The 14,150-nt window shown below is 45.2% G+C and overlaps 1 protein-coding gene across 1 annotated transcript in view; it reads right to left on the reverse strand.

The window, feature by feature from the left end:
- The window catches only part of lrrc7 (leucine rich repeat containing 7), a 331,365-nt gene that overhangs the window by 274,361 nt on the left and 42,854 nt on the right, over window positions 1–14,150 (reverse strand). Inside the window, exon 6 of the mRNA XM_078561876.1 lies at window positions 13,294–13,383. Coding sequence (XP_078418002.1) covers window positions 13,294–13,383 — 90 coding nt within the window. The remainder of the gene's footprint in view (window positions 1–13,293; window positions 13,384–14,150) is intronic.

Raw genomic sequence — 14,150 nt, forward strand, 5'->3', positions numbered from 1 at the left:
ATGCAGAGAGAGGAATAAGTGGAGCTGTAAGGTGTGTTATCTAAGGAGTGTTGTACAGGAGAATGCTGGCCAAGTCAAAGTGTGGGGATTGCAGTGGGCGGAATCATCCCAGATTTACACTAAGTGTGGTAGTGGGTGGGAAAAAGAACGTTTTACCCACCGGCTACAATGGCAGTTTTTCACACCGTATTGTCCCAATCCTGCCTCATTAATCATGCATTCCCGGGAAACACGCCGGGTTGCTGGCGGGGCATCCTCTCATTCACCCGTCCCGCCATCACATCAGGCCTTCAGTAAACCACGCACAATATTTAAAGGCCACCCCTGCAAAGAGCTAACATTCTTCAAGGGATAGGAAGCTGCTGAAAAGTCATGGCTGCCAAAGGAAGGAAACGTGCTGCCCCCAGATTTAGCGAAACCTCCCTCAAGCACCGACTGGATGCAGTGGAGGCCCACTGCAAAGTCTTCTGCCCCCTCTCTGGGCAAAAGCCAGCAAGCAAGGTCACCAGTCTAGCATGGGAGGAGGTGGCAGCTGTGGTCAGTGCCAACACCCTGCAAAACAGGACAGCCACCCAGTGCCAAAAGAGGATGAGTGGTCTCATCCGTTCCTCCAGGGTAATTCACTCTTCTCATCACTCTCATCTCACCACACTCCCAAAACCATCGCACATCCACAGGGATCTCACACCTTAAGGGACAACACCACTAACTCTCACACACATCCTCACACCTCCATCAGGCTCATATCCTCTTGAGCTCGCCTCCTCATCCCATCCAGGGCTCCGTTCACTACACAAACATTTCATGCAGTATCATGTGTCCTGCTCACATTCTCTCCATCTGTTTTCATGAGGGAGAACCTGGCTGACAGCCAGGAGAGGTCCCAGGCCGGGGGTGGAGAGACCCGCATTATGCCCCTCACTCACTTTGAGGAATGTGCCATCATGCTGACTGGTGAGGACATGGACCATGCCTGCAGCGATGGTGAGGTTGGTGGTGAACATGCATGTGAGGATCCTGCACCACATCATCCCCCTCTCAATGCAGCTGTGAGTGCTCTCTCTCCTGCTTTAGACTCTGTTGCCTTGCATTAATTATCTCTACTTTAGTTCACAGGGAGCGCTACCAAGCCACTGACACCCTCAGCCAGCCAGTCCCTCGGCTCCACCCAGGTCCTCACCTCCAGCCAAGAGGACACCTCCTCCAGTGAAAAGCTGGAAATAAACAGCCTGGAAGATCCGACACAGAGCTTACCCACACCCTCCACCGCCGCAGAGACACATACCTCGTTAGGACCTAAATCTAGAGCAGGCTTGGATTCACAATCTGGTGCTCACCACACAGACACGTGTCTGCAGCAGGAGGAGGCAGGTTCAGCCCAGCTCTCTGGCACTCGGCAGAGTGCTGGGCAAGAGGCACCTGTGACGTCTCAGTCAGGTGACGAGCCTCTGGATTCGGCCTCCCAACTCACTGTGGGCAGTCAGCAGAAGGCAGGGAACATCACGCAGAACTGCTGGACGCCCTCAACAGAGTGACACGTGATTCGAAGGAATGCATCCGCCTGCTATCTAATGAAGTGGTGCCCACATGTGCTCGCATAGAGGTCTCCATGGGAAGGATGGCGAACGCCATGGAGACTCTAAGTCTAGCAGAACACGGAGATGCACGCAGAACTGCACTCCATCGCGGTAGCCACGGGTGATTTCCTGCAGTGGCAATATGAGAGGGAAACGGGGCACCTCAATGTCCCCCCAGGTGCTCCTTCCCCTCAAGGAGTCAGGCCGGTGCCCTCAGGCACCCTAAGGGAGGAAGAGTGACAGCTGGACACCCCTGGACCATCCACTCCAGAATCTCAGAGACTGTCCTTTCCCTCCAAGTCCCCTTTGCCTGTGACTCCCCTCAAGCTCATCGTCTGTCAACACAGAGGGAGCAGCTTCCCACAGGAGATAGCCAAAGCAAGCCAGGGCCCTCAAAGCTTCAGCTCTCCAGATGTCATCAGAGGCAACAGGGCTAACCATTGCACAGGTTATCTCCACCCCTGCTGCAGATGTCGCCTAGAAGTGGTAAGAAATTCTGATCACAAATGTTTGCACAGGTGAACACACTTTGTCAATTTATAATCTGAAAACATATTCACTTTCACTGAATAATGTTTAAGAGTGTCTTTCAGCTTCATTGATGGGCTTCGCAAGTCCTCCCAATGCATCTTCCCAAACTAGCAGTTCAGCTGCACGCAGCCGGCCCACGAGTGATTCTGGAGGGAGAAATGTGTGTGTGTGTGGCAGGGATCCTCGTGCACACACAGTCCCAGGCCTGCGGATCCTCCCACCATCACACTCATCTCAATGCTCTGAGCATTTTCAATGCTGCCTGCTGGGATTCTCTTTCATTTGTCTATCTGAGCCGACCTGCATCTCCGCCCACCCTCTGATCACACTCCCATGCAGCACCTGTTCCTGCCCAACACGAGTCTTATTTCACTTTTGGTTTTAGAAGCAAGGTGCTGGTAAAGTTTGTCTTCAGCTCCCCTGTCCTTTCCCCCATCACTGTTAAATCCCCTTCCTTCACCCCACCGTCACCTACCAGCCCAAGCCCTTTTCTTTTGCAGATGTCCAGGTGATTGTGCACATTCCCTGCCTTCCCGAGAATCCACCCCCATCCACATTGACTTCCCTGACCTCCTCCTTCCCACCCCTAGGGTCCATGTCTGCCTCCAAGTACCCACCAACCACCCTCACCGTCCCTTCTACCACTACCTTCACACACTCACCCTCACCCTCACACCCTACTGGTTCACTCTGCCTTCTCTCATTCTCACCATTTCCTCCTATTACGCCCACGCTGATTTTGCTCCCTAGGAAGCAGTCATCGACTCCGCAGACCCGTTCCTTGCACCTTCACCTCGACATCCGCAACCCCCCCCCCTTACTCCTTCCTCCCTCCTTACTCCTTCTTCTACCCTTACTCCTTCTTCCACCCTTACTCCTTCCTCCCCTCTTACCCATTCCCCTCTGCAGACTCCTTCCTGCCTCTGGACTCCTTCCTCCCCCCGAGACTTCTTCTTCCCCCCCAGACTCCTTCCTCCCCCCCAATACTCCTTCCTCCCTCTGAGATTCCTTCTTCCCGCTGAGACTCCTTCCTCACCCTGGACACCTTCCCTCCTCCAGACTCCTTCCTCCCCCTGGACTCCTTCCTCCTCTCCGGACTCCTTCCTCCCCCCAAAGTCCTTCCCCTGCAGACTCCTTCTCCCCTTCCAAACTCCTTCTTCTCCCCGAAGTCCTTCACCTCCCCAAACTCCTTCCCCCCTCTGAATTCCTTCCCTCACACCTTCCTCCCCCCTTACACCTACTGCCCCAGTTGCTGTATTCTGCCCCGTTACACCCTCCTCCTCCCGTACTCCCACCCCACCCAACCTCACTCAGCACCACCATTGTTTCCCCCTCAACCTCAGTCCCCCAGACACCATCATCCCCCCCCACAACCTCACCCTCCCGACACTATCGTTCTCCTCCTCCCAACCACACCACCCCTGACACACCTTCCTCTCCCAGTCAAACCTAGACCTTCCTGTCCCACCCGCCCCACAGTACACCTTCCTCTCCCAGTCCAACCTACACCTTGCTCTTCACCCCCTCGACAATCAGCTGTGCAGATCATGGCCAAGACATTGATGTCCCGAAGCAGATCCTCAACAGTGACCCTCCACCTTCCATGGGCTGCTTCGTGGCAAAGCCATGTCCATATAAATCCACCCAGCATATGATGCACATTCCTCCAGGGTCCCGTTGCTATATGGCTCCAGAATCTTCTGCTCCTCCTCCATAACATGAGCAAGGCCCTGACAGTAAGTCCCGACTTCTGCACGTCACACTTATCATGACGTGTTCTTCACCGGCGTGTTTTCCCGCCGATGTGGGTGGTAAATTTGACATGAGGGGATGATTCCGGTGAGCTGCATGCAGATGTATTAAAATTAAGTTCCCAACATGTTTCCTGGCAGGAAACGTGGCCTGCCATTGATGGGTGGAGCAGATGATTGCAAACTGGTTTCATGACGTCGTGAAACCGATTTTTGGCTTTCCTGCCATTGTCCGCTCACGCCCACCATGGCGCCCGATGCCAATGGGCATGGAAAATTCCCCCCAGTGTTATGCATTCACCTATCATGCCCTCCTGAAGTCGTGAATCCTCTTGGTGCACATTCTCCAGGTTGAAGGGGACACAATCCTGCTGCTCACTTCCTTAGCCACCTCCATCCATGCCTGTTTAGTTAGAAAGGCTGACCTCCTCCTCCTCTCATGGGAGAGTTCCCCTCACTGCAGTCCATCAGGTCACTCAGCTGGACCTCCAGGTAAGAGTGGAAGATGATGGGGCCAGCCCCCAGGTCTCCTCACCATTTCTGTGGTTGCTGCAGCCTCAAAAATCCATATGCTCTGAAACATGCCATGTTCTCTTTAAACACAAATCTTTCTTTTGACAAAAAGGCTGTGTCATCTCGCCAGCACTCTCTAATTGGTCAGGGAGCTCAGAGGCAGGTTCTTAATTGCTTGGCTCTGGCAAAGAACAAACAGATGGCCCAATAATCTGGAGGTCAGGTTTAATTTTCAGGTCATTGGGACCCGAAAATCATCCTGTCATTCCACCAGAAATAAGGCAGTAAAATTTTTTCTGTCTGTTTCTCACTCCACTGATACTGCCAGACTGGTTGAATTGGTTGAGTATTTCGAGCATTTTCTTTTTCCATTTTTTTGTTAATGCGCCAATGCACGGCACCATGAAACAATATGCACTTTATGATCTTAGATATTTTTAATTAGGTAAAAGCCATTGTAAAAATATATTTTGCTGGTTGGTTTTGCAATTAGCTTGAGGAGTATATATGCAATGAATGAAATTCAGCTAGGATAAAAGTGAACTGACAGAACAGTGAATGCAAATTGATTCTTCTCAGGATTTGTTACTTATTGTCATGCAATGCCAAAAGGAATGAAGAATATATTAAACTAATTAATTAATTTCATCTGGGCTGGTGTGTGATCATGCCTCTTCCAGCTATGTAGTGGTTGGGCTGTCAAATATTAGGTAGTAGTATTTTTGGGAATTCCAGATGAATCCAAGTATATGGGAACTTTCACCTATAAGATATGACTTACACAGACTAGTGGTTCATCAAGGTTCATCATTTGGCAGAAGATTCACTGCTTGACTAATCCTTGTGGGTGTAAATTAAAATGTGCATAGTATTCTTATGTTTTCTATGGTGGAGTACGTCTTCAGAATATTCAAACATGGAGTTACATTAGGCATTTTTCTCCCCTGATGAGCCATTGGACTGCTGTAAGTGGATTGGTGATCTTTATTTTAATGATAAGTTGTGTCTCAACTTTTTCAGGAACAAATCTATTGTCAATCAATGCAGTTTTTACAGCTAAAGTCCATTTTAAAATCTGGGGACTGATTTTAATGTCCGTTACATCCTACCTACAATCAATCAAGCATCAAGAAAACAAAATTTGGGCAAAAAACAATTTTGCATGATTTCTGTCCAAATTGCCTATCTTGAATTTTTCTGATAGGACCTGAGGTAGAAATTACCATCTGGACTTCATAAGAGCTTTATAATACTTCGTAGTAGAATAAAATCATAGAATGGGAAGTGTTTGTTTGGTGTCTCCCTTAGGGGTCTGGAGGCTTGTGTGGTTGAACATAAACTGTTTATTGTTAATACTCAAATATATGCATATCTCCAAGGTATAGCCCTAACTAGGTGTTATCTTCATGCCAACTTCTCACAGACTCTCTCCACATATAGTCTACCTTGTGACTCTGTACATCACAATAGGGTGGTACTGTTTCCCCAGCCCCACATTAACCCTTATTAACCCGAACATCCTTATACTACACCTTCCCCCAGTTCTTACCCAAATATATTTACTATGTAATATTTCCATGCTACCCCTTCTCCCTCCAAGTCTCTGACTTTACAAATTCAGACAGTCTGGAGGCTTTATGACTCTTCCAGATCTTCACTCCCCATTCAGAGGAGTGGTAGTCTCAGTTGCTTCGGGCTGACGTTGTTGGTTCGGAATCGAAATTCTAGCACTTAGCTTTTCAAACACTAGGGTTTCAACATCTGCTGAAGGGTTATGTACTTTTGCATTTGATCTTGAAGGACAATTAGTTGTTTTTTCAACTGTTTATTTTATTGTTGACCTCTTGCCGACTCATGCTGCACTTCAGTGCAATGCTTTTTTGTCATTGATAGTTCCAATGCAGCTTTTCCTGAAGTAGTATTCAACATCTTTTTTAACTCCTCATGTTTTTCCAGGGCCATGTATTGATTCTTCAAAGAGTCTTTCAGGGCAACGACTTCTTTGAAGACTTTTTCTGCCTGCTGTTGTGCCTGGTTGTACTTCTGGGTGAGTTCCTCCAACTCAGCTTTGATGTGAACATTTTCCTGTGGAATAGCTTTATTTTCTTTTTGCAGGTTTTGTTGATTTTGGTTACATCAGATAACTTTCCTTCATTCACAGCCATCTGCTCGCTCTGCACTGCCACCTAATGTTTCAGTTTGGGTGCTGTGTCGACATTTTCAAAAAGTTCTATGTTTAAGCCTTTCAACTGTTTCTTAGCCTCTTCTTTCCTCTGCTCATGCACTCCATTGCACTGACATGGTCTGCAACCATCTTGTGTTTTGCTTGGGTGTTGTCTCCCTTGACCTGGGGTCTCCTTGCCCTTTTGGCACTGTACTGGGGGTGTTCCAGACCTTCTTTTAAGGTATGCGCTCTGCATAACTTGGAGTTTAAAATATTTGTCAAAGGCTTTTACTATCTCACCAAATGTGGTTGAGGCTTCTTCTATACCTTGTCTTATGATTACATTGTTGGCAAATTCACCATATAAGTACAAGAATGTATAAAATTGCACTTCCTTTGATTTCCTAATTAATCCTGATATGCTCCTGTAATCTAAAAATTTTCTTCTCCATTACGCCCAATTTTGCATCTAGTTTGGCCCTTGCTTGAGCTCATATTGGTCTGGTAGTTTTGATTTACTAGCCATGGCTGTTTTTCATAATAGGGGAGTACAGCTTTATTTTCAAGAGGGCACTGCAGTAACTGTTTTTTTTCTCTTCTTTCCACTCTAGACTCGGCTGCAGCATTCTTCCAGCTGCGCTGGTTAAACAATTGGTATGCTCTGCCTGCTTTATGCCCTGATTATTTTTAAAAGGTTAGTTCACTTAATTTGCTCACTTTTTAGTGATCTGGTTAGGCCCTTTGACTCTGCGTTTGATCAGGTTTGGCTTTTGCTCACTCTTTTTGTGATCTGGCTAGGTCCTTTGACTCTGTGTTCGATCAGGTTTGGCTTTTGATCACCCTTTGTGATATGGCTGGGCCCTTTGATTCTGCTTTTGATCAGGTTTGGCTTTTGCTCACCCTTTTGTGATCTGACAGGCTCATTTGACCCTGCATTCGATCAGGTCTGGCAATGGACCTCCATGTGCTCTGGTGACGACCTTTTCAGCTGTGCAGTGGATTGTTCTTCTGCCCTTCAGCCTCCACGCCTGCAATGGAGTTTTTTTTTAGGCAATCTCCAGCAGTGTCTTGGAATTAGGTGCACTTCACTCAGGTCAGACTTTGGTTTCTTTACTTTTTCATTATCTGGGATTTCAGGGTCCTTCACCTGATGAGGAATTTCAAAGTCCTTCACTTGCTGCCATCATGCTGTAAGGTTGTTTGGTGTCTCCCGAAGAGGTCTGGAGGTTTGTGTGGTTGAACATAATCTGTTTATTGTTAACATAGCTATATCCATATATCCAAGGTATAGCCCTAACTAGGTGCTTTCTTCATGCTGACTTCTCTGAGACTCTCTCTACACACAGTCTACCATCATGTGACTCTCTACATCATAATAGGGGTGGTACTGTTTCCCCAGTCCCACATTAACCCTTACTAACCCGAACACCCTTTTACTACAGGAGGCATTGAAATCTCCCTCTCCATTCTTTGGTCAGCACACTGAGAAAAACAGCATTCATGCTGCCTGGGACACATCTTCAAACAGGAAATTATTTAAAGGTCACGCATATTTTAAGGGGGGGGACTTTTTAATATTTTTCATTTTTGTATTTCCAGTGTCTCTCATAAACCTTATATTACAGTGGTCATTCATTTTTTAAATTTATTCACTCATGGGATACGGACATCACTGGCTAGACCATCATTTATTGCCCATCCCTTTTGGCCCTTGAGAAAGTGGTAGTGAACTGCCCTGTTGAACCACTGTAGTCAATGTGTTGTAGGAACACCCACAATGCTGTTAGGATGGAAGTTCCAGGATTTTGACCCAGTGACAGTGAAGGAACAATGACATAGTCCCAAGTCAGGATGGTGCATGGCTTGGAGAGGAGTTTGAAGGGGGTGGTGTTCCCATCCATCTACTGCCTTTGTCTTTCTAGGTGGCAGACGTTGCGGGTTTGGAAGGTGCTATCTAAGGAGCCTTGGTGAGTTGTTGCAGTGCATCTTGTAGATAGTACGCACTGCTTCCACTGTGCATCGGTGGTGAAGGGAGTGAACGTTGAAGGTGGTGGGTGGAGTGCTGATCAAGCGAGCTGCTTAGTCCTGGTTGGTGTCAAGCTTCTTGAGTGTTGTTGGAGCTGCATTTGTCCAGGCAAGTGAAGAGTATTCCAAAACACTCCTGACTTGTGCCTTGTATATGGTGGACAGACTTTGAGGTGCCAGGAGGTGAGTTACTCGCTGCAGAATCCCTAGCCCCTGATCTGCTGTTGATAGTGGGGGATTCAGCGATGGTAATGCCATTGAATATCAAGGGGAGATGGTTAGATTCTCTCTTGTTGGAGATGGTCATTGCCTGGTACTTGTGTAACATAAATGTTACTTGCCATTTATCAGCCCAAACCTGAATATTGTTCAGGTCTTGTTGCATTTGGACATGGACTATTTTAGTATCTGAGGATTCGCGAATGGTGCTGAACATGGTACAATCATCCATGAACATATCCATTTATGACCTTATGATGGAGGGAAGGTCATTGATGAAGCAGCTGAAGATGGTTGGGCCTAGGACACTACCCTGAGGAAATCCTGCAGCAATATCCCAGGATTGAGATGATTGACTTCCAAAAACCACAACCATCTTCCTTTGTCTTAACTATGACTTCAACCAGTGGACAGTTTTCCCCTGATTCCCATTGGCTTCAGTTTTGCTACGGCTCCTTGATGCAGCCTTGATGTCAAGGCCAGTCACTCTCATCTCACCTTTGAGTTCAGCACTTTTGTCCGAGTTTGAGTGGCCCTGGCACATCCCAAACCCAAACTCAATGAGCAGATTATTGTTGTGTGAGTGCTGCTTGATAGCACTGTCGATGACACCTTCCATCGCTTTGCTGATGATTGAGAGTAGACTGATGGAGTGGTAATCGGTTAGGTTAGATTTGTCCTTTTTGTGGACAGGACATACCTGGGCAATTTTCCACATTGCCAGGTAGATGCCAGTGTGTAGCTGTACTGGAACAGTTGGGTAGGGATGCAGCTAGTTCCGGAGCACAAGTCTTCAGTACTATTGTTTCTTTGCCCAATATTCTCTTTACAAGAACCAATGAGTTTACCAATGGAAACAAGACTTACGGAGGGATATGAGGCAGTTCAAGTTACCTAAAAGGTAATCCTTAACCTTCCATTGGCACTGGCATACCCACATATGCAGAGAAATTACCTCAGGTGGCAAGCAGGGTTCTGGTGGAGGTTCCCTTTCCCAAAGAGTTACCATGCTTGTATGTAGCATGGTAGCAGTTTACAGTAGGTACAGTGACAATACTCAGTTTTGCCACAGCTCATTTCAGGCATGCTATTATGTTGACATTTGGAGATGGTACCGTGGAAGACAATCTTTCTCAAAAATATCTCATGCAACACTATATATGAGCAGCCATCAAACTAATTGATGAAAACATGATAGCTACACAAACCCTTGCTGTGTATCGGAGAACTCTGTATTTGGCAGGGACCATTGATGTCTCAAAAGGCTTAACATTATCCTCACAGAGGAAGGAGAGGCAACCAGTTCATCCACAATAGGGCAACATTGTATAAGTTCTGGAAATAGTACTTACTACAAGCAAATAGGGAGGAGGTCTTGTGGTGCAATGGGTAACACCCCAAACCTCTACACCAGAAGCTCCCGGTTTGAGTCTCGCCCCGGGACTCGACAGCCAAGGAAACCGTGTTCATATAGCAGCCAAACAGGTTGATTATCAACCTACAAATCCTTTCAACACATGCCAACGGCAGTAAAAGCAGGAGAAATTCCTGGTCAGCCATGCGATGGAAAGAAAGTTGAAGCCTCTGCACCACTATCCATAGTTCCAGATTACAACATGCATGCAAAAGTGCATGCTGCCACAGCAACTCAGACTCCTTGGCCAGAATTTTCCAGCACCTCTGCCCTTTCCCCATGGTCCTGAAAATTTTTCCCATTTAAACATTTACCCAATCCCCTTTTTTGACATATTATTGAATCTGCTTCCATTGCCTCTTCAGGCAGTGCATTCTAGATCATAACAACAACAGTATAAACATTTGTATCCTTATCCCACCTCTGGTTCTTTTGCCAATTACCTTAAATCTGTATCCTCTGTTTACCGACCCTTCTGTTGCCGAAAATAGTTTTTCCTTACTTACCCTTTCAAAACCCTCCATGATTTTGAACACTTCTATTAAATCTAAGAAGCACACTCCTAACTTTGCAAGTCTCTTTAAGTAGCTGAAGTCCCACATCCCTCATAGTATTCAACTAAAGTTCATCTGCATCCTCTCTAAGGCCTTTATATCCTTCCTAATATGCAGTGCCCTGAATTGGACACAGTACTCCAACTGGGACCAATGCACTGATGAATAAAGCCTTAGCATAACTTCCTTCCTTCTTAACTGTAACAATCTTATAGTATAAGAAAATCTGTAATTTCTTTAAAAGATCTGTGGAATCTGTAATTATTTTTAAGATGACTTGAAAAGCGCTTAAGAGCTTGCATTAACTGTAAAAGATCAATTGTAATTTTCTTGGATAATAAGTAAAACTGCCCCCTGTTGACCTGGAATCAGTATCTATAGGAAGGAAGTTAAGAAAGAAGTAATGTGGTTGAAAGACAGGAAGGAGAGCCACAAGTAGAGGAGCTGGAGGATGAAGGCAATCAGCATATAGATGCAGACACAAAGAGAAAGCAGAAAGAGACAGAAAGAGGAACACAAAGAATTCTGGTCAGAAGAAGAAATAAATCAATCTCATGAAGAGGTTAGTTTTCTGTTTGGCTGAAAAGGAGAAAGGCACTCTTGGAGGCAATATGCTAAAAAGCCTGGAAAACTGTGTGAATAGCTCAGAGATGCTAAAGTGCTGGTTGTTTTCCCAGAAATGGCCAAACTATGAACCGGGTTGGTCAGTTGAAGAGAAACTCTGGAAAGCTACAGCATCATGACTGTGATGACCCGATGGAGAGAGCAGGTTTGTAGAAGTGTACCCTGCTAATGATAATTGTACCTGTGAAACTTGAAGGTGAAAGCTGTTGTCAGACAGGACTCCTGACCTACCCTGTATGAATAAAGAATAGCATATAGTCGAATTGTGTAGTCCACAGTGCCACAATTGTGTGGGGAGTGATCCGGGCACTTGTGGTTGCATGAGATGTATCATTTTTGTATCGACTATTTAAAGTAACATTCACCTTTTTATTTGAAGTATCAATTGCCTGTTAATTCATGTGTAATTTGCAACGGTTCTGATTCATGTTAAAGTAAGATCTATAAAAAGTGGAATCTTGTAATTTCTTCATTTATGATCAATCAATGAATTTGGTTACTTTGATTTACAGTTTCCCCACAGGGATTGTAACAGTACACTTATGCTTCTGTTCATAAGTTAAGGTTACCATACACTTTTCTACCAGTCTTAACAACTTCTTCTGCACTAACATTGGTTTGTGTATATATACTCTCCCAGGGGCAAGATTTCCAGTCGTCGGATGGGCCCGGGAGCGGCCAGGAAATGGTCTGCCGCCCGCAATCGGCCCACCAACGCAATTTCACGCTGGCTGGCCATTAATTGGCTGCCGGGGTGGGGGCAGGAAGAGTGCAAGCGCAGAAGTCTGCGCATGCACGAAGGAGGGCACACTGAAAGCTCCCTGAAGGCAGGGAGCTGCCTTAGGGAACTAAAGATTTGTAGAAACAGAAATAAAGATTCTAAAAATGAGAGAAAAGTGTCCCCACATGTGACTCAGTCACATGAACAGAGACATATTAAAAATGTCTAAAAATTTTTACTTCAGTTTTAATAACTGTTGGAAACCTCATTCCGCCTGTGGGTGAGGTTTCATAAAAAATCCAAAGGTTGGACATGCAGCAAAATATTGCTTTTAATTAATTGATTAAGGGCCTTAATAGGCCTCTTAATTGTCGGCGGACGCGCTACCGACTCTCGCACGCGCCTGCCAACCGAAATATCGCATGAGTGCACAATGATGTCGCGACGCTCGCCTGACATCATCTCGTGCTATTTTATGTCCGATTGGTCCGTGTGCACGCCCGCCCGCGGGATGTAAAATCCTGTCCCAGGTCTCTCTGTTCCTTTTCCCTTGATGGAAATCCCATAACTGTAACTCATAGCTGCTTCCTTTGTGAGGATGGGAAGGTCGGATCCATAAAGCTGGAAATTCCAAATAAAAAAGCTCCAATAGTTCTTTTGCACTCTTCAGAGTTTTATTCAGGCTGCAGGCTCCAAAGTAAAGATCTTCCACCAGAATCAATTAATAGTGGCAACATGTACGCCTCTTTTAACTTATTGTTAGCTATGCATGATGCATCGTGAGTACAAGTCAAAGGTGCCGGACATTTTGACACTCATCCTGATAATTTTAATATATTATATCGACCCCTTACTATCATCAATGATCACACCCACAGAGGGCCCTAGACTGTAACAGAAACAGCAGCACATCACATCATAGGGTGAAAATTGAAAGAAAATGGGTCCTATCCCAATTTGCACTTAAGAAATGGTAATGTGTTCAAATTATACTCTAAAATTGCTTGAAGCTGAATGTAAATTCAGGGTAATTATCTTTACTGGTATATATTTAACAAATAAGTTTATAAGATACTGGTTTAAGCAAAACTACATAAAATATGCACTGAAGGGCAATTAGAACATTTGTAATTGTGAATAAAATGTAATCTAGCACCAAATATCTATTCTTAAAGCTTACAAAAGAACATAATAAATTACCTTCCAAAATTAGCTGGAAGAAATTCCAGAAATGCATCATTTAAGTAGAGCTGCATTAGGTTCAACAGCTGGGTGAATCCGTCTGGAAGTCTGAAATGGTTGGGAAAAATTAATTCTTGTAGTTAATGTTGAAAATAATTTAAAAATTAACCTCAGAGAGAAAAACAATAAATTCTCAATATTCTCTCCTCCTCATACCATGCCCTAAGAGGGCATTGGCAACCATTGACTTCAATTGGATTGGTCCATGATTATTCTTGGCAAAATACTGCAGTGGTTTGCCATTGCCTTCTGCAACATGGCTGGCCAGGAAACTCTCCCACTCTTACCGCCTGCCATCAGACATATTAGAAGGATTTACAGGCTGACAATCAAGCTGTTTGGCCACATTATGAATGTACCTTCCGTAGCCATCAAGTCTTGAGGTGGGACTTGAACCTGAAGCTTCTGGCCCAGAGGTAGGAACGCTACCCATTGTACCTCAAGGCCTCCATCTTAATCCTTTACTGCCTTTAATAAAATTTAATTTGTATTATGTCAGGAGGCTTTGTGATGTTTAAGGTGAATCTTTGACTTCTGAAGTTTACAGTTTCCTATTGTCCTATTCTAAATTGATCAAATTCTGCTAGTGTACAAGAAACAAAAATAACATTACAATTTACAAATAATTCAAACAAAGTAAAACAGTTCAGATGCTCAATATTTCTGATAATTTATGTAGCTACACAATGGAAACAACAGGGAATAGTTTTTACAGGGGCACGGATTACTTGCCCCCACATCACCCCCACCCAGCTAAAAGTCAGTTGGCACCTCGTTGATCAGAAAACGAGCCACCCCACAACAATAATATGGTG

This window comes from Cetorhinus maximus, chromosome 17, assembly GCF_964194155.1.
Source record: "Cetorhinus maximus chromosome 17, sCetMax3.hap1.1, whole genome shotgun sequence".
Lineage (NCBI taxonomy): Eukaryota > Metazoa > Chordata > Chondrichthyes > Lamniformes > Cetorhinidae > Cetorhinus > Cetorhinus maximus.